The 21863-nt window shown below is 52.3% G+C and overlaps 1 protein-coding gene across 2 annotated transcripts; it reads right to left on the bottom strand.

The window, feature by feature from the left end:
* Window positions 1-99: 99 nt before the first annotated feature.
* Window positions 100-19569, bottom strand: CHAF1A (chromatin assembly factor 1 subunit A). 2 transcript variants are annotated; one of them, XM_051639734.1, is made up of 15 exons: window positions 19457-19569; window positions 19052-19102; window positions 18075-18895; window positions 14407-14463; window positions 11438-11679; window positions 10839-10899; window positions 9224-9292; window positions 8643-8866; window positions 7625-7793; window positions 6923-7003; window positions 6747-6836; window positions 5818-6079; window positions 4431-4918; window positions 1941-2034; window positions 100-620 (listed from the first exon to the last, which is right to left on the bottom strand). In XM_051639734.1, exons 2-15 carry the CDS (start codon window positions 19098-19100, stop codon window positions 532-534), a joined length of 2796 nt encoding a protein of 931 aa, XP_051495694.1. In that variant the 5' UTR covers window positions 19101-19102; window positions 19457-19569; the 3' UTR covers window positions 100-531. The 2 variants fall into 2 exon arrangements, with proteins under 2 accessions (XP_051495694.1, XP_051495695.1); XM_051639735.1 differs by lacking the exons at window positions 10839-10899; window positions 11438-11679.
* Window positions 19570-21863: the final 2294 nt, after the last annotated feature.

The following is a 21863-nucleotide window of genomic DNA, read 5'->3' as shown; positions in this document are numbered from 1 at the left end:
AATCAACACTTTTCTGTCCTCAAGAGGAGAAACAAGTTGGTTTTGCTTCTTAAAAGCCCTGCTGCTGTTCTCTAGAGGAAGTAAGACCACAAACCAGGATGACAGAGAGAGCATAAATTCAAATATAATTGTACATCATTTATACCCAAGGCCATGCTATACAACATTATCAACAGTCATCCCCCCAGTGGCATCACAATAAGCTTATTTCCAAATCCCTCCACTACTTTTAGAGATAACTTAAGATACTTTCCATTACAAAGAAGTATCAAAATTTCAATAATGCTTTATTAAGGACAGATTAATATGCAGTTATTTCTTTTTTCTTTTTTTAAGCTAAAAAACTAGCAACTAAAAATTTAAGCTTCCATCCTGGCTGAAGCAGAACAAAGTGCTGTCTTCTCTTTACAAGAAATATGGAATACTTTCTCAAGTATCTTGTTCAAAGATACACCAAGGTTTTTAAACTCTCTAATTCATTCTACATACATACAGAGAAGTTAGTAGGTGGTGAAGTCTCCACAAAGGGTGTTAAGATGGGTTGATCATGCTGGTGTCCTGGCCAGTGGCTCCTGCACTGCTGGGCTCTGAAGCTGCTTCAGGAGCTGCCAACCTAGAGTCTGCAAGTAGAAAATGTGTTGGTTTGGGGGTTTATTTTGGGTAATTGTGTTTATTGTTGGGTTGGTTTTTAAATCTCTTCATTCATCTGGCAGAATTGGAGGACTAGGTGCTTTATCTGGCTCAGCCCCTCTGCAAGTCTCCTTTTTGATCCCATTTCAAAAGTGGTTTTAACACTGGGTTGACATTAATCCAGATTAAAAAATCACTTCAACCATAGGAAGGATCTTCATCATCTTTTCAGTGGGGCAGAATTCACTAAATCAAGCTCAGAAGTCAACAAATCAGCTGCCTGTGTGGCAGCAAAGCCTGAGGAAGACTCACTCCTGAGCAGCATTCCTGTCCTGGGCAGGAGAGGGGACAAACTGCACTCCTGGCATGAGCAAAAGCAGCTTAGGCTGAAATGCAAATCATGTTGTCTAAGAGTTGTTTGTTCCAGGAGGAGGAACGTGGCACCAGCTGAGACAGAGACCCAGATGGGTCTAGAATGGGTCAAACACTAGAGAATTTAAAGCTCTGGAGATGTGGAGGAGCCCTTCTCTAGGGAAGGCAGGAACTGCTCAACAGAAAAACCCCAGTTTCCTTTATTCTGTCAATCAAGAAATCCTGAATTTATAGAGGACAAGGGGGGATGGATGAAAACTGGGAGAGGGAGAGGGAGATGGAGGTGAGACATGAGGAGGGAATTCTGGAGTGTGAGGGTGGTGAGAGCCTGGCCCAGGTTGCCCAGGGAAGCTGTGGCTGCCCCATCCCTGGCAGTGTTGAAGGGCAGGTTGGATGGGGCTTGGAGCAACCTGGGCTGGTGGGAGGTGTCCCTGCCCATGCAGAGGGGCTGGATCTGGATGGTCTTTAAAGTCCCTTCCCACCCAAACCAGGATGGGATTCTAAGATTCTATGACTTGAAGAGGCAGCAGAGGGGAGTTATGGTCCAGGCCTTGCCAGTCCTGGAAAGACTCTGGACATAAAGTTGCAAACCCAGAGACCAGCCCTGCTCAGCAGTATCTACCAATAGGTTGTGGATCTGCTGATGTTGACCCCACTGTTCTCCCAGCAGCACCAGGCATCACTGGCAGGCAATGCCAGGCACAGGCACCTTGTGCCATTGACTTGGAGGGAAGAAAGAGCAAGAGCAGGTTGGGGAGGACCAGAAATAGCAAAGAAACCTCCAAAATAAAGCATAAAAAGCAGGGAAGCACCTAAAAACCAAACACCCAGAGAGAAGATGAGGCTTTGTGACCAAGTGGCAGAAAAGCTGCAGCAGGTTGAACCACCCACTGTCCTCCTGATGGGAGCAAGAACCTGCTACCCATTGATTTTCCCACCTTTGCCTGGCTGTATATCCACAATCATGCAGTCATCATCTTCCTCATCTTCCTCAGTGTCTGCCTGGAATCCATCCATCTCCACAGCTTCAGCCTGAAGGGAAAAACAAAGGCAGCAGCTTAGAGCACAGTGGGACTGGTGATGCCAGGGAGATGGCACTGGTGGTGCTGGGGACCAGCACAGCAGGCAGAAAAAACTCCTGCCCAGGCAGGACAACCTTGGGAATATTGGGAGGGAATGACCAAGGAAGCCCTGGCACCACCAGACAGGGATGGCTGATAAAAGGCCTCAGGAACAGGGTGCAGGAAACATGCCAAGCTCCTGCTCCAAGATGGTTTTCACTCTTCCACAACTGCCCACACATCCCCAAGTCACTTCAAACCTTCCTTGAAATCTGACCCAGTTTTGATGGTTGGGAAGGAAAAATCTTCTCCTCCCCTTTCCCAATTATTTGAGAGGCTTTTCCTCCTTCTGGACTTGGAGTGACTTTTGTTGGTCAAGTTTGAAGCTTGTTCTGTCCCCCTTGACTCCTCATCTTTGGCTTTTGTTCAGGGAGGGGGGGACAGTTGCTCCCCTTGGTGACCCCATTTTCAGCACAAACTATTCATCAGGAAAAGGAATAATAGAAGGAATGACACAAACTGCCCAGCACTGAACAGCTGCAAGTGATTTTTTTGTGGTGGGTTCCCCACCACCCCCTCAACTTGGAACTGGGGAATGCAAAACCTCAGCCCCAGAGCCCAACCCCCACCCCCTGCAAGGGACATTTTTAATTTGTGTCTTGCATTAAAGCCACAATTTGTCAGATTGAAGTTCTTCCCTCCCACACACAGGCAGGTGCTGCCCACCCTGGGACCAAGTTCTTCTCTCCCCACAGTTTGTTTCAGAGCACATTTACCTCCATGGGGCTTGGTTTGAGCTTCACAGCAGAGCAACATGTGCCAGGGGTGGAGAACCTGGTGGCCCTGACTCCCCCCTCCAGGTCATTCCCAGGCTGTCCCCAGTCTCCAAGAGAGGAAAGATGGGATCCAACACCTGAGTGGTGGCTGATTTTAAGACATCAGGCTTTCAGGACACCTTTGCTCCCCAACTTCACAGGGGCAGCTTCAAAAATGCTTTGAAAAATGAATGGAATTCTACCAAACCTCTTTTGTTTTGCTGTTTCTGCCCCAGTCATTTGTTATCAGCAGAACTTCCAGTGGGTGCCAAGCAGAGATTGTTGGTTTTTTTTTAATCTCTGCCTTTATTTAGGAGAAGAAACAAACCAAGCAGATGGAGTTTGGGGGCTGAACAGCTTCTCCCAAGTCTCTGATCCCCATCAACACTTGAATGCAGAGCATTTGCAGTCGATGAGCCAAAGAAGCCAAGAATAAAGTGGGAGGGAAAAGCATAAAAAGCCTTTTCTGTGGCTTCTTTCCTCACCTCCTTGTCCACAGGGGATGAGGAATCAATCCAGTGCAAACCCTGTGCTGCCTGCAGGCTTGGAAGCAAAGGGTTGGTAACACCAAACTTCAGGACCCAGAGGATCTTTAAGGTCCCTTCCAACCCAAACCATTCTATGATTCTATGACCTCAAGCCTTCCATCTACAGACCAACACTCAGAAAGCACCCACTGCACTTTCAGTCATTTTTTTGGGGGTGATTAAGCTCTTAATGCTATTTGTGGTCACCCTGAAAAGCAGAAGCCAACAACAGGAAGACCAGACCAAAGCTCAGAGCTGGGGTAGCAACTGCTCCCAAATCCAACTCATTTTGCTCCTGTGGGTTATTACATTTTTAAACCAGCTCTTGAAATTCAGTTTTGTGATGTCAGAAACTGGAGACTTCAGAGACTATTATGGGTTGAGTTGCAGCATTCAACCTTGTCCTGGGCTGGATCACCAGAAGTGTGGCCAGCAGGGCAAGGGAGGGGATTGTCCCCCTTTATTCTGCTCTGGCAAGAACCTCCTTAGAGCACTGGGTCCAGTTCTGGAGTCCCCAGCACAAGAAGGACATGGAGCTCCTGGAGAGAGCCCAGAGGAGGCCACGGAGATGATCCCAGGGCTGGAGCAGCTCTGCTCTGGAGCCAGGCTGGGAGAGTTGGGGTGTTCAGCCTGGAGAAGAGAAGGCTCCAGGGAGACCTTAGAGCAGCTTCCAGTGCCTGAAGGGGCTCCAGGAAAGCTGGGGAGGGACTTGGGACAAGGGCAGGGAGGGAGAGGACAAGGAGGGATGGATGAAAACTGGAAGAGGGAGATTGAGGTGAAACATGAGGAGGAAATTCTTTGCTGTGAGGGTGGTGAGACCCTGGAACAGGTCACCCAGAGAGGTAGTAGAGGCTCCATCATTGGAAGTGTAGAAGGTCAGGCTTGACGGGGCTTGGAGCAACCTGGGCTGTTTAAAAAGTTCCCTGTGCCCTGCAGGGGGCTGGACTAGATGACCTTTCAAGGTCCCTTCCAACCCCACACCTTCTATGATTCTTACCAAGGAAGAGCACCTGGACAGGACTCACCTGCTCAGCGTCCCGAGGCCTCTTCATGAACCTCGTGATGGACATGCTCCCCATGGCCTTCCTCTTCACTGCCACGGGGGTGGCTGGTGGGACAGCCAGGGCTGGCACGTTGCCACCTTCCTCCTTCCCTGCAGAAGGGACCTGGGTGATGTAGTTCCATTGGCAGGGGACAGGGAGGTGCTCTTGGTCAAAACTCTTCAGCACCTCCGAGTGGACGTACCAGCACATCCTGTACTCGGGTCTCTTCTCGTACACAGAGTTCTCTGAAATGATTCTCTTTAGCCTGGCTTTGGAAGGGACACCACTGTCCTCACCCACAGGGGTCTGTGGCCTGGAGGGGTGGGGACTCGTGGGGCTGGTGTCACTGCCATCAGCAGCTGCCATCCCCTCGCTGAACAGTCCCTGCCGGCAGCATTCCTGGAATTCCTGGATGATCACTTTGCTCCCGTGGACGTTGCCATGAAGCAGAGGGAGAAGCTGGCCAAGGACTGCAGGGAAGAAAGGAGGGACAGAGGTGGTAGGGAAGAACTTGGAAGGTTGATAAAACCCAGGCTGACATGACCAACCAGCACAGGTGGCTCCAGAAAGAAAGAAGATAAGATGGAGCCTACAGGAAAGATGGGGAGAAACTTCTTCCTGGAGAGGGCAGTGATGGGACAAGGGGGGATGGATTTAAACTGGCAGAGGGAGATTGAGGTGAGACATGAGGAGGGAATTCTGGAGTGTGAGGGTGGTGAGAGCCTGGCCCAGGTTGCCCAGGGAAGCTGTGGCTGCCCCATCCCTGGCAGTGTTGAAGGGCAGGTTGGATGGGGCTTGGAGCAGCCTGGGCTGGTGGGAGGTGTCCCTGCCCATGCAGGGGGTTGGGACTGGATGATCTTGAAGATCCCTTCCAACCCAAACTATTCTATGAACCTACAAGATTCATTTTAGATGTGAGATTGTACCAGGAGCTCAATCTGCTGTAGAAATTCACCCCCAGTAATAAACAACCCCCTGAAGTGAAAGTTCTTCCAGCCTTTGTGTTACCCACATCCCTGTGTCACTCACACACAGCAGATCCTCAGTACCAGGACCTGTCACACAAAACAAACCCTCTCCTCCTGAACTGTAAATGGGTCTGTGGGCTCCATCACTTCCAGTGAACCATCCTAAATCTGAGCCTTCTGCTCCTGTTGGCTCCACTTCCTAGATGATCTAGAGCAAGAGTTTCTAGAGGGTGTAACTAAGGCCACACTGGAAGCAAAGCCAGGAAGCTCCTCTCCAAGATCTCTCAGAGATTCCTTGGATTTCAGCCTTCTCATTCTGAATTTCACACCCACCACATCTGCTCTCTCAGCGTGGAACACAACAGCAGATAAACACAAATACTGAGCCCTCCAGGTCTTACTTTGCTGATCTTTTGCTCTTCTTTTACTGCCTTTCTGTATCTGCTGTTCCTCCTCTGGGCCGAGTGAATCCAGGATACAGGCTGTGAACTGCTGGAGAACCTTCAGGTCTGCACTGGAGCTGCTGTCCTTGCCTGGGCCTTCCCAGACACAGCCAATCTTCACAGGCTGCAGGACATGGAGCCTCTTCCCCTTGGCCATCAACTCATCCCATTCCTTTGCTTTCAGCTTCTGACGGACCTTCTGGTTCTCAGGGTCACACTCCTAAAGCCACAGGTGAGAGAGAGATTCTGTAACATTCACTGCAGGGAAAAGACAAGCTGTTTCAACCCAACTTTTCATCACATCCCCTGAGCTGCAGGAAGAAATTCTTCCCTGTGAGGGTGGTGAGACACTGGGACAGGTTGCCCAGGGAAGCTGTGGGTGCCCCAGCCCTGGAAGAGTTCAAGGGTAGGTTGGATGGGGCTCTACATTAAGCAGGATCAGAATCCATCCTTTCCTTTGGGATTCAACAGTGGCACCACTGGTGGTGGGACTTTTGACAAGGGCTTGTAGGGAGAAGACAACAGGGAATGGTTTTAAACTGGAAGAGGGAGATGGAGGGGAGACATGAGGAGGGAATTCTGGAGTGTGAGGGTGGTGAGAGCCTGGCCCAGGTTGCCCAGGGAAGCTGTGGCTGCCCCATCCCTGGCAGTGTTGAAGGGCAGGTTGGATGGGGCTTGGAGCAACCTGGGCTGGTGGGAGGTGTCCCTGCCCATGCAGGGGGGTTGGATCTGGATGATCTTGAAGGTCTCTCCAACCCAAACCATTCCATGATTCAAGGAGCAGTCTGCTCCTGAACCCTGCAGATCTGAGGTGATTACACCACAGCCAGTTCTACACAAGTCACTGGACACAGAGATGGAAATCCAGTCACAGCCAGTTCACTTACTTCTGTCACTCCTTCATCTTCAGATAGGTACCCATGGGGTACAAAAAACCCATCGTCATCATCTTCATCCTCTCCCTCCTCTTCATCATCCTAAAAATCAACCCTCCTTGTTAGAAATCAGTCTGACAAGTGGGGTTGGGTTCAGAAAGCTGCTGGTCAGCACGTGGAATCCTTACCCCTTCACTATGGGAGAGACTTTCTCCAGGTTCCTCCTCTTCCCATTCCTCATCACTATCTACTTCATAGTCCAGGAGTTTCTAGAAGAAATGCCAACATGTCACCTCTGGAAATGATGTGAGAGGAGGATGCCAGACCCTGGTCAGGGTTTCATATCTCAGGAGCAAGAGGGGACATGCAAAAGGGGATTAGAAATCCTAGAAAACAAGTGAACGTGGCCAACTGTGTGTTCAGTTCTCTCCTACAGAGACAGGCTGGGAGAGTTGGGGTGTTCAGCCTGGAGAAGAGAAGGCTCCAGGGAGACCTTAGAGCAGCTTCCAGTGCCTGAAGGGGCTCCAGGAAAGCTGGGGAGGGACTTGGGACAAGGGCAGGGAGGGAGAGGACAAGGGGGGATGGATGAAAACTGGCAGAGGGAGATTGAGGTGAGACATGAGGAGGGAATTTTGGAGTGTGAGGGTGGGGAGAGCCTGGCCCAGGTTGCCCAGGGAAGCTGTGGCTGCCCCATCCCTGGCAGTGTTGAAGGGCAGGTTGGATGGGGCTTGGAGCAACCTGGGCTGGTGGGAGGTGTCCCTGCCCATGCAGGGGGGTTGGATCTAGATGATCTTTCAGGTCCCTTCCCACCCAAACCATTCCATGACTCCATGAATTCAGGAGCATACAGAAAGCACACAACCCAACTGCACTACCAGGGACTTCCTTACACTGTCCTTTGACCACGGGTTCCTGGGATGGATCACAGAGGTTTTCTTGTTCCACGTGCCCCAATAGGCAGGACGGTGATTCTCACAGAACTGCAGGAGTTTCATCCGACCAAACTTCCCTCTTTCTGGAACAGCATCTGGTTTGCAGTTATCCACGACCACCACATCACTGTGGAAAGGAGAGATCATCTTCAGTCCTCCCAGAACACTCCCCTGCTGCTTGGGAAAACATCTCAGAGAAAGCCACAAACCAACCCAGGGCCTGAGTTCATTGCAACAGACTCTCCCAATTCTCCTGCAAGACCATGAAGCTCCAGACAAGCCACCTCCCTCCTCAGCTCACCTCTCCTTTGGCCACCCATGTGTTAACTTCTTTAAATTATCAAAGACAAACACCCTTTAGGACCAGTAGTGTCCAGTGGCAGCTGCCTGAAGCTTGTGTTTCCTCTGGAGAAGGGCTTGAGAAGCACCATATGGAATGGTTAACCCAACTTGATGCTGCTAATACCTGGGCTGGTGGGAGGTGTCCCTGCCCATGCAAGGGGGTTGGAACTAGATGATCTATAAGGTCCCTTCCAACCCAAATAATTCCATGATTCTGTGAAAGAAATCTAGACTTGGACATGAAGAAGAAGCTCTTCCTTGTGAGGGTGGTGAGAGCCTGTCCAAGGTTGCCCAGGGAAGCTGTGGCTGCCCCATCCCTGGCAGTGTTGAAGGGCAGGTTGGATGGGGTTTGGAGCAGCCTGGGCTGGTGGGAGGTGTCTCTGCCCATGCAGGGGGGTTGGGACTGGATGATCTTGGAGGTCCCTTCCCACCCAAACCAGCCTGGGATTCTCTAATTCTACATCACAAAATCCTGCTCCCCGTAGAAACAATTCTCCTACAAAACGAGCATTCCAAGAAGAGCTTCATCTTTCCACCACCTCCAACATCAGACCAAGAGGATCTCAAAACCATTCTGCAGTTGATTCTACACAAAAAAAAGGTGAAGAAACCCCCCTCCAAAACACAGACTAACCTGTTCACTATGTCAGTGCTGCTACTGACAAAAGTGGGTCCAGTTTTCCGTGGTTTCCGACACTTTAAATCCCTCAAGAAGGAATCTTCACTATTCTGGCCACACAGGAGCTTATCCAGCTGCTCCAACAAGTCTGGATCCAGGGCAACACGGCAGAGAGGAGCTAAGACCATGTTCTCCTTGATTTCAAAAGGAGGAAACTTTCCACAAGAACCAGCAAGAATCTGAAATGCCAAGTGAGGATCATCAGGGGCTGAAGCACCAGAGAACGTGCAGCACCAGGACATTCCAGCCACACAAACCTCAACACCAAACCTTTGAGTGAAGATTGTGGTGAAGCCATTCCTGTCTGAGACTCCCAAGAGATCTTCCTCAAGGGAATCTGAGTCTTTACAGCCAAGGGCAGCAGAAAACACAGGTGAGATTTTTTTTTTACTGAAGCAACTGCTTTTAAAATTAGGAAGGGATATTAATGCTCTGGCCATCTCAGCTCTATGGGATGGAGCAGAAGGAAATGAAGTGTCTTTGTCAAAAGATGATTAATGGAAGACCAAGAAACCACAGGAACAGCAACACCTCACCTTTGGGGCTTGTGGAGTCTTTGGTTTCTGGAAGAACCTGGTGATTTCTGCTTTCTGGGCATTAATTCGCTGAAATCAGAAGGAAAAGGCAAATTATAAACACCAAGACAGGACCAAGCCTCATCATTCCTTCATGCATGACCCAAGTTCAAACCTAGTAAGGTAGAAAGCCAAGTTGAGTCATTTCCCAGCTCAATAATAATTGTCTCCCCTCCCACAGCTCAGTGGATTCCAGTGTCTCTAAGACAAAGCAGAAGGTTCACTCGTGGGCATTGAGAAACCAAGACAGAAAAGAGTTTGAACAGGTAAAAACAAAGCACCAACTTGCATGAAAGACAAGAAACCTGCATGACAGGATTGGTGGAGCAGCACCACCTGGTCAGGGTGGATTGGCTGCATCCCAAATGGATGAGCTCACTCCCCAAGTGTCACCAAGGCAGGGGACACTGCCTGGAGAAGCACAGGAGCTTCAGGAGCTCTTGAGGCAGGAGACACTGCCTGGAGAACCACAGGAGCTTCAGGAGCTCTTGAGGCAGGAGACACTGCCTGGAGAACCACAGGAGCTTCAGGAGCTCTTGAGGCAGGAGACACTGCCTGGAGAACCACAGGAGCTTCAGGAGCTCTTGAGGCAGGACACATTGCCTGGAGAACCACAGGAGCTTCAGGAGCTCTTGAGGCAGGGGACACTGCCTGGAGAACCACAGGAGCTTCAGGAGCTCTTGAGGCAGGAGACACTGCCTGGAGAACCACAGGAGCTTCAGGAGCTCTTGAGGCAGGACACATTGCCTGGAGAACCACAGGAGCTTCAGGAGCTCTTGAGGCAGGGGACACTGCCTGGAGAACCACAGGAGCTTCAGGAGCTCTTGAGGCAGGGGACACTGCCTGGAGAACCACAGGAGCTTCAGGAGCTCTTGAGGCAGGGGACACTGCCTGGAGAACCACAGGAGCTTCAAAAGCTCTTGAGGCAGGGGACACTGCCTGGAGAACCACAGGAGCTTCAGGAGCTCTTGAGGCAGGAGACACTGCCTGGAGAACCACAGGAGCTTCAGGAGCTCTTGAGGCAGGAGACACTGCCTGGAGAACCACAGGAGCTTCAGGAGCTCTTGAGGCAGGGGACACTGCCTGGAGAACCACAGGAGCTTCAGGAGCTCTTGAGGCAGGAGACACTGCCTGGAGAACCACAGGAGCTTCAGGAGCTCTTGAGGCAGGGGACACTGCCTGGAGAACCACAGGAGCTTCAGGAGCTCTTAAGGCAGGAGACACTGCCTGGAGAACCACAGGAGCTTCAGGAGCTCTTGAGGCAGGGGACACTGCCTGGAGAACCACAGGAGCTTCAGGAGCTCTTGAGGCAGGAGACACTGCCTGGAGAACCACAGGAGCTTCAGGAGCTCTTGAGGCAGGGGACACTGCCTGGAGAACCACAGGAGCTTCAGGAGCTCTTGAGGCAGGGGACACTGCCTGGAGAACCACAGGAGCTTCAGGAGCTCTTGAGGCAGGGGACACTGCCTGGAGAACCACAGGAGCTTCAGGAGCCCTCAGCAGGGTTCCAGGGAGCCCATGAACACCCTTTCACCATAGCAGAAGAATTTAGAGACAAGCCAGAGATGACATTTACCTTTTCCTCCTCCCTTAACCGTTTCTCCTCTTCTTTCTTCCTCTTCTCCTCGAGTTTTGCCCTTTAATACAAAATTGATGTTGTCACAAGCCCATCAAGTGATTATTTGCACTGAGGAAGAGGTGAGAAGCCCCAGACCCTAAGAACCCATCATGCTAGGAAAGAAGATCATCTATTAACTCAGCCAAGGGCTGTACTTGGTTAAACCCACTGAGAACTCTCTGCATTCCTTCCTGAGCAAATATTGACCTGTTTTAGCCACCAATTAGCCAGGTTGCTTCCAATTTCCCTCAAGATCAGGGAACTTCCTCACCAGACAAGGCACCAGTGCCAAGAAATTGCAAAAGCACAACAAGACTGGCCATGAAAACCCAGTGGAGCAGAACAGCTCCCATCAGCCACATCCAATGAGAAGCCCAGGTCATCTGGAGACAGAATGTCCTGCTGGGATGAGGGGCTGGCATTAAAATACATTTAAAATAGCCCCTGTGAAAAAAGTGACACGTGCTGTTTGACCAGTGTGGCCTCTGAAAGTCCAGGGGGCATGGAAAGGTGTTCACATCTTAATCCCCAGGACCTGTGGAAATGAAGCCACTTACTCCAGAGCTTCCTGCCTCTCCTTGCGTTTCTCCTCCTTGACTCTCAGCTTCTCAGCTTTCTCCTTCTCTTCCTTCTCTCTCTTTTCTCTCCTTTCTTTCTCTTTCAACTCTTTCTCTTCTTCCTTCTTCTTCTTGGCCTCCTCCTTGGCTCTTTCTTTTGCAGCTTTTGCCTCTTCCTTCAGCCTCCCCTTTTCCTCTCGCTCCGCCTGCAGCTTCTGCAGCTTGTCTGCACGTTCCTGGTCCTGGGACAGAAACAAGTGTCTCTTTGGGCCCAGCAAAAGCTGCTGCCAGAAAAAAAAAAACCCAAACACAACCCCTGACTAAAGTAAGAATTTCATTCTCCAGCTGAATCTCCAGCTCCAGGAATCCAGAGTGGATTCCTACTCTCACAGGACAAGTGGTTATTTAACACGGTGCCCTCAGACCTTGCACCAGGTGCTGCATTAATTGTTCTTTTCCTCCTGTTTCCACCCCCTCAGCATCAAGGGAAGCTTGGAATTCTCTTTCCTTGATCCTTTGAGTCACCCCCATTACCAACTAAAACGAGATGGGAATTTTTAACATGATTTTTAAATGTTTATGAGGATTTCAGATTGTTTCCCAAACACTTTCACTTTAGGATATGGTGAACCTGGAACTAGATGATCTCCAAAGGTCTCTTCCAACCCTAATCACTTGATGTGAAACTGGGATCATCATCAATTAGGGCTGGTTTGAATAGTTTGATCTGATTTTATATTAAACCCACCAAGCTTTTCTTTTCCCTGACCATGTTTTTCACTGGATCAGGGAATAAGTCTCCAAACTCTGGCTGTGCAGCTGCTTGTAGGACCTGGAGCTCACAAAAATCACTGTCACTTGTGTTGATCAGACAACCCCAGACACCCTAAAGCTCATTTAAAGGGGACTGTGAGATCAAGGTGAGGAGATGAGCCTGAAAATGTTGCTCTTCACAGTATTTCCCTCCCAAGGCAGCTGAATTTCTCACGAGGGCTTTACTGCCACATCAAGGAGAATGTGGAAATCTTCCTGAAAAATGCCAACAATTCCAGCTTCCCAGGGCATTGGTGACTTCAGCAGGAAACCAGGGGACATCTGTGCTCAGACACACACAAACACCCTCTCTGTGTGTCTGCAGTTGAGTTTTATTTATGTCACATTTCTTGCCTTGGCAACGTCGGGACTCGCTGAGCAGAGTCACAACATCCAAATCACTGCAGGAGGAACCAAAACCCCCCCCAAATTCTGCCAATTTTAAAAAAACAACAACCAACTTTGTCAACACTGAGTCATGGTAATCAGAGCAAATCCACTGGGAAGGCTGGGAAATGGTGTGAAGTGAACAGGTCTGTTTAGTTTTGAGTCTGCTCAAGGTTCTGTTCTCAACCCTCCCTCACCTTCATGGTATTTTTAACACCCATTTAGAAGGGGAGGAAAACAACAGACTGGGTTTCTGAAGTGTAAAAAGCATCTTGGGAACAGGCTTGGAGCACATTTAGCTCAAATAAAACACAACAGCCCCCATTATCAGCTTTAGAAATTGGTTATTAGGAATCACAAGACTCCAATGCCCAACAAGAGCCAGTTTTCCAGCAGGGAAAGCTCATTCCCTACAGCACTGGGGGCTCAAAAATTCCATGTGATCCATCACCCTCTTTTATTTTTAGCATTTTATGCCTGAAAGCAGGACAGACAGCAAAATCATCCCACCACAGAGCTGGTATGGGACTGAGTTTGCTGACAAGTTATGTTGGAGCAAGGAGAGATCAGGGCTTGGGCATTTTTAGCAGTAATTTCCCACAGTTCTTTCTGCAAGTCATAAATGTAGGAGGAAAGAAATGAAGACCCCTAAATGCAGAAGAAAACAAGTGGAGATCCCTTAAATGGTAAAGAAAACTGAGTGGGGACCCCCTAAGTGAGGAAGAAAATGAGGGGGTCCCCCTAAATGCAGAAGAAAACAAGTGGAGATCCCTTGAATGCTAAAGAAAACTGAGTGGGGACCCCCTAAGTGGGGAAGAAAACAAGTGGAGATCCCTTAAATGCTAAAGAAAACTGAGTGGGGACCCCCTAAGTGGGGAAGAAAATGAGGGGGGACCCCCTAAGTGGGGAAGAAAACAAGTGGAGATCCCTTAAATGCTAAAGAAAACTGAGTGGGGACCCCCTAAGTGGGGAAGAAAATGAGGGGGACCCCCTAAATGCAGAAGAAAACAAGTGGAGATCCCTTAAATGCTAAGGAAAACTGAGTGGGGACCCCCTAAGTGGGGAAGAAAATGAGGGGGGACCCCCTAAGTGGGGAAGAAAACAAGTGGAGATCCCTTAAATGCTAAAGAAAACTGAGTGGGGACCCCCTAAGTGGGGAAGAAAATGAGGGGGGACCCCCTAAGTGGGGAAGAAAACAAGTGGAGATCCCTTAAATGCTAAAGAAAACTGAGTGGGGACCCCCTAAGTGGGGAAGAAAATGAGGGGGGACCCCCTAAGTGGGGAAGAAAATGAGGGGGGACCCCATAAGTGCACAAGAAAATAAAGTAACAGCCCCTATTCTTTGTGGCTTAAAAGAGGGAAGAGTGAGAGATGAAGAAACCAGCCTTAAAGCTTCTGAAGGTGGCACTTGACTCTGTGCCCTTAGCAGGAGGCACCTACCTGCTGAGGAAGGGGCTGGGAAAGACAAAGGATTCCCAAAAAATCACTTAGAGAAGCAGCCACCAACATTTCCAGGTTCTTAATCTCATCCCAAAGTGCACTGAGCTGCAGTGCAGGGACCCACACTCCAGGAGCTACATGTTAAGGAGCTTGGGAACCAGCCAAGGGCTTTGAGTGCATGGATGAAGGTTCTTCCATATTCAGCAGTGAGGAAAAGGAGGAAGGGAGATGTTCCAAGTGGACTAAGATGGAATGTAAAGGGGCTTTGCTCACTGCTCAGTGGGAAAGCACAGCAGGGGGAGTGTCTGTGGCAGTGGAAAAGCCCTTACTCTTTGCAACCGAAGCTTCTCCTTCTCAGCTGAGCTTCTGTGGCACTTCTGAGACACCTGGAATGACAAAAGACAAGTTTGAGGACCTCCTGAGCCACCTGGAATGACAAAAGACAAGTTTGAGGACCTCCTGAGCCACCTGGAATGACAAAAGACAAATTTGAGGACCTCCTGAGCCACCTGGAATGACAAAAGACAAGTTTGAGGACCTCCTGAGCCACCTGGAATGACAAAAGACAAATTTGAGGACCTCCTGAGCCACCTGGAATGACAAAAGACAAGTTTGAGGACCTCCTGAGCCACCTGGAATGACAAAAGACAAATTTGAGGACCTCCTGAGCCACCTGGAATGACAAAAGACAAGTCTGAGGACCTCCTGAGCCACCTGGAATGACAAAAGACAAGTCTGAGGACCTCCTGAGCCACCTAGAATGACAAAAGGCAGGATTCAGAGAGCCACCTGGTTCCCTCTCCACAAGGCACTAGGACTCTCAAGAGCTGTGCCTCAATTCCATCAACATTTCTCCTGCAGATCAGGATTAGTGTGAGGGGGGTGAGAGCCTGGCCCAGGCTGCCCAGGGAAGCTGTGGCTGCCCCATCCCTGGCAGTGTTGAAGGGCAGGTTGGATGGGGCTTGGAGCAGCCTGGGCTGGTGGGAGGTGTCCCTGCCCATGCAGGGGGTTGGGTCTAGATGATCTTGAAGGTCCCTTCCAACCCAAACCAATCCATGGTTCTATGAACATTCAGCACAATTCTCCCAGAACAGAGCATGAAGACATGGATCAAGAACATCTAATCTCTCTGATTTACATGAAGCCTGAACACATCTAAATACTTCAGTTTACATTAAGTCCTCATGTTACAGTTTTGCATAACAAATCCCTCCAGCCTGCTCAGATCTGAAGTGTCATTTCCAGGGGAACATTGTGTGCAGAAAAACAAACAGGAGCTGCTCCAAATCCTCAGAGCACAGCAGAACACAAGTGTGGGCAGTTCTGGAGCCCCCAACACAGGAAGGACATGGAGCTCCTGGGGAGAGTCCAGAGGAGGCCACAGAGATGATCCAAGGGCTGGAGCAGCTCTGCTCTGGAGCCAGGCTGGGAGAGTTGGGGTGTTCAGCCTGGAGAAGAGAAGGCTCCAGGGAGACCTTAGAGAACCTTCCAGGGCCTGAAGGGGCTCCAGGAAAGCTGGGGAGGGGCTTGGGACAAGGGCAGGGAGGGAGAGGACAAGGGAGGATGGATGAAAACTGGCAGAGGGAGATTGAGGTGAGACATGAGGAGGGAATTCTGGAGTGTGAGGGTGGTGAGAGCCTGGCCCAGGTTGCCCAGGGAAGCTGTGGCTGCCCCATCCCTGGCAGTGTTGAAGGGCAGGTTGGATGGGGCTTGGAGCAGCCTGGGCTGGTGGGAGGTGTCCCTGCCCATGCAGGGGGGTTGGATCTTGGTTATCTTGAAGGTCCCTTCCAACCCAAACCATTCCATGCCTCTATGCTCTATCTACAGCAAAGTCGCTTCCTTTGAGTTTAACTTGATTTGTTTGGGGGTTTGTTTTTTTTGCATCCACTACTAATCATGCCATGATATTTATGCAATATCATTATGCAATATCAACACCAGGACTGTTCTCCATATTTTAACACCATTCCTTCTTTCTGTAACCAGAAGAGCCACTTAGCCCTTCCACTAGTACCAGCACACCAACCCAACAGGTCACCCTTCTCATTTCTCTTCAAGCTGTTATTTATAGGTGAAAAGGTATTTGATGTCAAAAAAAAAATGTTTACAGACTTGTGAAAGGCTTCATTTGTCAATAATTCAGCACAGTGTGACTTGTATCTTCTTCCTCCTCCTGCCCTGGGCAGCAGCAAGTCCCAGGTGTGTGATGAACAGACTCACCCAGCCCAACTGCTTCATCTCCTGGGCTCACATTTCAGTTGACACAGCACCAAGTTGCACCAGGAGCTGCTGCTTTTATCTGGCACAAAAATCAAAGGTTCTTTCAGCTGGGAAGGTGGAGTTTATCAGAGGTGTTTCCACCTAGGGAGACCAACATGCTAGGACAGAGAACCACAGAGGTCCCAGGTGAAGCATCTGAGCTGTTCCAGCCTCAGGAAACCAGGCACTTGGTGTTATCATCTGAACTCAGGACTCAAGGGCTTGGTTTGTCTGGCCTGAAACACTTCATGCCTGCTTGAAGTGATGTTATTTATTTGAGAGATGAACCACTGTGAGTTTTAACAGTGGGGGAAATGGATCATTTTCCTTGCTAAGCAGGAAGAAAAGGAAGCCATGGCAGGTTGTGAGCTCCAAGCTAACTCATCCATCCCTCCTCCAGGCCAAGGAGGTTTCTCCTCACTTGGGGGACAGTCCCTGGAATTCTAATCCATCCCTCCTCCAGGCAAGGGAGGTTTCTCCTCACTTGGGGGACAGCTCCTGGAATTCTAATCCATCCCTCCTCCAGGCCAGGGAGGTTTCTCCTCACTTGGGGGACAGCCCCTGGAATTCTGGAGGGGACAGTTGGTGAAAATCTCTCTTAAAAGGCTCAAGGTGGCACAAGCAGGATGGATTCCAGCTCCTCCATCCCCTCACCCTCAGCCACACACTCAACCCTCCCCCCTCCTGGCAGCACAGCATGGAGCCACCATCACCACCTTCCTTGTGATGCCCTCTAATAATTAAGCAAAATGAACAGATTGCTCAAAGAATCCAGCTTAAACTGTAGGTGGGGCTTAGCTACAGCACCCAGGCATGTTCACCAGGGCTGTGCCCCCCCAGAAACACCCCCCCCCTTTCTCGTGTCCTCCTCAAAATGCTTGAGGGTGAAGAGGTGTTTGAGCTACATGAAGGTCTCAGCCACCTGCACTGTTGTCATTAGAAGCTTCTCCTTCAACACAGCATCAAACCCCACAATGTTTTGGGGTCTCCTGCTGGAGCTGAGGTGCTCAACTGGAACCAAGATCCAACCCAGAGCTAATGAGCTGGTTTTTGAGGTGTTCCCTCCACCTTTGACTGCCCAACAGCACCCCAGGAGTGCTGGACATGTGGGGGTTTCTCCCCAGAGAGACAAGAGGTTTGTCCTCCATCCCCACCTACAGATCTTGCACCTTCCCCTGCTGGGCTGCAGCTTCAGCTGGAGAAAACACAGCAGTTCCCAGCAGGAATAGGGTCTGCACTGACTGACACCAAGTGTCTGGCAGCACTTAGAGCAGCTTCATCAAGGAGAGAACAGAGGCTGTGAAACATCTCCTGAGGGACAAAACTGCTTTTGGTCACTGTCCTCATCCAAGTGACAAAAATGCTAAGGCCAAAGGCATGAACTTCAGGAGGGAAAACACTTCAGGAGGGAAAAACAGACTGGTTTGGGTGTGAAGGGACCTTCAAGATCATCTAGATCCAAGCCCCTGCATGGGCAGGGACACCTCCCACCAGCCCAGGCTGCTCCAAGCCCCATCCAACCTGCCCTTCAACACTGCCAGGGATGGGGCAGCCACAGCTTCCCTGGGCAACCTGGGCCAGGCTCTCACCACCCTCACACTCCAGAATTCCACACCTGTTCCACACACTCCTCACAATGTTTGTGAACACCCTTTTCACTCCAAGGGCAGGGAACAGCACAACCTGCCTGCAAAGCAGCAGCTTTAAAAACAAAAAGCTTAAAAAAAAGGAGACCAACCTTCCTGAGGGGTGTGGAGGCAGCCAGGGGACTGGTGTTCCTCTTGGGTTCTGCAGCAGCCTGAGCCTCAGGGGAGCTCACAGAGTGAGGGCTCAGGGAGGAGCTGGTAAGTCCAGAGTCTCCTTCATGAGATGATTCCATGGACTCACTTCCTGAGGTGACAGCTCCATCCAGAGAAACCACCTGGGGTGACTTTGCTGTCATGATGTCCTCCAGGAGCACCACGGGCATCTTCCCCTCAAAGATGATGTCCTTCAGTTTGCTCTGCTTTCCCTTGGTCTCTTCCACATCCTCACACTCTGCTATCCCAGAACGTGACTGGATCCCACCAACCAACTCCTCTTCATCCCCTGCAGCTTCACAAGGTCCATCAGTCTCCAGGGGATCACCCCTTTGGCTTCTCTGACTGGAATTCAGGCAGCTCAGCTGGTTTCTCTCTTTTCCTAACGTGCCATTACTTACTGCTAGGGATGAAGAAGCTTTTGGATCAACATGAACATGGTCCACACCATCACTCAGTCTGTGGCTCGTGCCCTCTGTCAGGTCAATGACAATCACAGGTTCATTTGGATTCACTTCTGTGGTTTTCTGGATAAAATGGTCTAATGGACCTTTCCCATTAAGGAGTTTTGGTGAAAAATTCCCATCTGAATCCAGCTGACAGTTGTTCTCCAGGTTGTCCAGGGATGCAGAGGATGCATCCAGGGAGGAATCCTTAGTGGGATCAAAACCACTCTGGGAACTCTTCACTTTTTTGACTTGGGAATCAGCCTCCAGCTTTTCCTTTGGCACTGGATGCAAACGTTTGAAGGGCAGTCGAGCTGAAACAGCATTTTATTGGTTTAGTCACATTATACAAGTGATGGGAGCTGGGGGGGGGATCAGATATCAAGGCATTTTAACTGAAACGAGGCCAGTTTAGGACTGAAAAGGCAAGAAGTTCCACAGAACCAGGCCTGACACCCCCCCAGCTTTACCTTGGACGAGCTTCCTGGGAGGACCAGCTGCTTTGTCTCTGCACTCCATGGCTACGAGGGGAAAGAGAGGAACAATAAACACCCGGGACCCGTTCCCGGGGTCGTTACCCGCTTCCCCGAGCCAGCCGGGCCCCGTAGCTCTTCTTGAGGGAGCAGGGCGGGCACCGCCAGCCCGGACAAAGGGCTCGGGATGAGTCCCACCCGGAGCCCGGGCCCACCGGGCAGCCCCCTGCCTGCGGGGACCTGGAGGGAAAGGAGGGAAGCGCCGAGGGAGGCGGCTACCGGGCCCAGGCCTAGCCCCGGGGCGTGGCGGCAGGCTCGGAGGCCTCCTTTGTTACCCCGGGGCAGGCCCCGCGCACCCCAACCGCGCCCAGAAACACCCCGCGACCCCGAGATCGGTCCCACCTGTCCCGGCGGCGGCCGCCGCGGCTCCCGCCGCTGTCCCGGTGGCGGTGGCGGCGGCGGCCGAGCGGCCCCGAGCGGCCCCGAGCGGCCCCGGCCCAGCCCGGCCCGTCCGGTCCCGCCCCGGCGGCGCCCGCTCGTATTTGGCGGGAGCCGGGGCGACCCCGCCAGCCTCCGCGCTGATTGGCTGAGCGCGCCCCACGTGACCCGGCCCTTCCGCCCGCTCCGCCCCGCGGGGCGGGCGCTCGGCCTTCACGCTGCCTCCCGATTGGCTACTGAGACGGCCGCCGCTGATTGGTGGAGGCGGCTGTCAATCTGACGAGCTGAAGGCGTTGATTGGATAGCTCGGTGAGAAGCCGCTGGGTCCTGACGCCCGGGCTGGAGCTCTGCCCGCTCAACGGGCGGGATCCCCGGAGCGGCCCCGGGACAGGCCGGGGCAGCTTTTTCCGCAGCACCGGGCGGAGGGGGGCAGACCCGCCCACCCCGCCGCGTTACCGAGGGCCACCAGCCGGGGCGCGAAATGGCGGCGGCTTCGCCGGCCAATCAGAAGGCGGCGCCGGGGCGCGCAGGCGCAGTGGGGCCGCTGCCTGCCGCGGGGCGTGCTGGGAGTTGTAGTTCCGGGGGGGGGCTCCGTTCCCCCGCCGCGCTGGGGCGGGTCCCGGGGGCGGGTCCCGGGGGGCGGGGGGGGCCCCGACCTTGCAGGAGAGAGACGTGGCTGTGGCGGGAATGGGAGCGGCTTTTGTGGCGCCGGGGAACGGGCCCGAGCGGATCCTTCGGGTTCTTGACACCCTGGCAAGCCTGGGTGACCTCCACAAGCAGGCGCACCCATGGCCAGCTGAACAACCCTTGGTGTTCCCTGCTCCCAAAGCTCCCTCCCCTCTTTCCCCCCTGCCCGGGCGCTCCAGGGTTTACAGCCCAGCCCACGCTCCTGCTGATCCTGTCAGTTCCCCCCTCCTGTTCACACGTTCCATTCTAGCAGGTCACTTTGTCCCTTTCAAGGTCTCATTCTGCCCTTTCCTGCCCCCGTGGCTGCCTTCCCAGTCCCCACCATGACCCGCACCCGCTGGTGTCCTCCTGCCCCGGGGAGCAGGGCACAAGGGGCTGTGTTGGGGCTGGTCTTGGCATCAATCCTGCTCCGTCTGGGGACCCCCCGGGTGGAGCCCAGTTCAGTCCCTCGGTTGCTGGGACCGTAAAATCCCCCCAGGGGTCACTGGGACCTGCAGAGATCTCCCTTCTCTTCAACAAACTATATATCCCTGACAATAGGGTATAGAGAGAAAAAAAAAACCCCAACAACGTGATTCCAGCACTAGGATGGGAAAACAACACTAACCCCAACCCTCTGCTGCTGACACTAGGACGTGAAACCAACACCCCCCTGCATTCCCAACAGGAAGACACGAGGCAGCAGGACTGACCCCCCCGCCATGTCACGACACAGCACCCCTTCCACCCCCACAGCTCAATCACAAGGTGTTGATGGCAGAGAGTGTGTGCCCAGGTGGCCACAGAGGCCACCAGCGTCCTGGCTTGTATCAGCCATGGAGGGGCCAGCAGGGCAGGGATCGTCCCCCTGTGCTCGGGGGCACCTCGAATTCTGGGGTCAGATTTTAGGCTCTCCACGATAAGGGGGAGATGGAGGGGCTGGAGCATGTTCAGAGGGTAATGGAGTTAGGGAAGGGGCTGGAGCACAAGTGTGAGCAGGAGCAGCTGAGGGAGCTGGGGGATCAGCCTGGAGACAAGGAGGTGAGGGGAGACCTGCTGGCTCTGCAGCTCCTGAGAGGAGGTTGGAGCCAGGGGGGTCGGGCTCTGCTCCCCAGGAACAAGTGATGGGACAAGAGGAAATGGCCTCAAGGTGCCCAGGGGAGGTTGAGATTGGATATTAGGAGAAACTTCTTCCCTGAAAGGGCTCTCAAACCCTGGCCCAGGCTGCCCAGGGAGGTGGGTGGAATCCCCACCCCTGGAGGTGTTTCCAAGCCCTGGAGATGTGGTGCTGGGGGACACGGGTCAGCACTGGATGGGGTAGAGTTGGGTTAGGGGTCGGTAAAGCTGGGTTAGGGGTCGGTAGAGCTGGGATAGGGGTCGGTAGAGCTGGGTTAGGGGCTGGCAGGGCCGGGTTAGGGGTTGATTGGCAGGGCGGGGTCGGTCATTGATTGGCAGGGCGGGGTCGGTCATTGATTGGCAGGGCCGGGTGGTCATTGATTGGCAGGGCCGGGTGGTCATTGATTGGCAGGGCTGGGTTGGTAATTGATCGGCAGGGCGGGGTCGGTCATTGATTGGCAGGGCTGGGTGGTCATTGATTGGCAGGGCTGGGTTGGTAATTGATCGGCAGGGCCGGGTCGGTCATTGATTGGCAGGGCTGGGTGCGGGGCCGGGATCGAGGATCTCGGCGCTCCGAGCGGGCGGTTTC

This window comes from Apus apus, chromosome 24 (assembly GCF_020740795.1).
Source record: "Apus apus isolate bApuApu2 chromosome 24, bApuApu2.pri.cur, whole genome shotgun sequence".
NCBI lineage: Eukaryota > Metazoa > Chordata > Aves > Apodiformes > Apodidae > Apus > Apus apus.
Note: the sequence above shows the minus strand (reverse complement) of the source record. Positions and strands in the feature narration are given on the sequence as shown.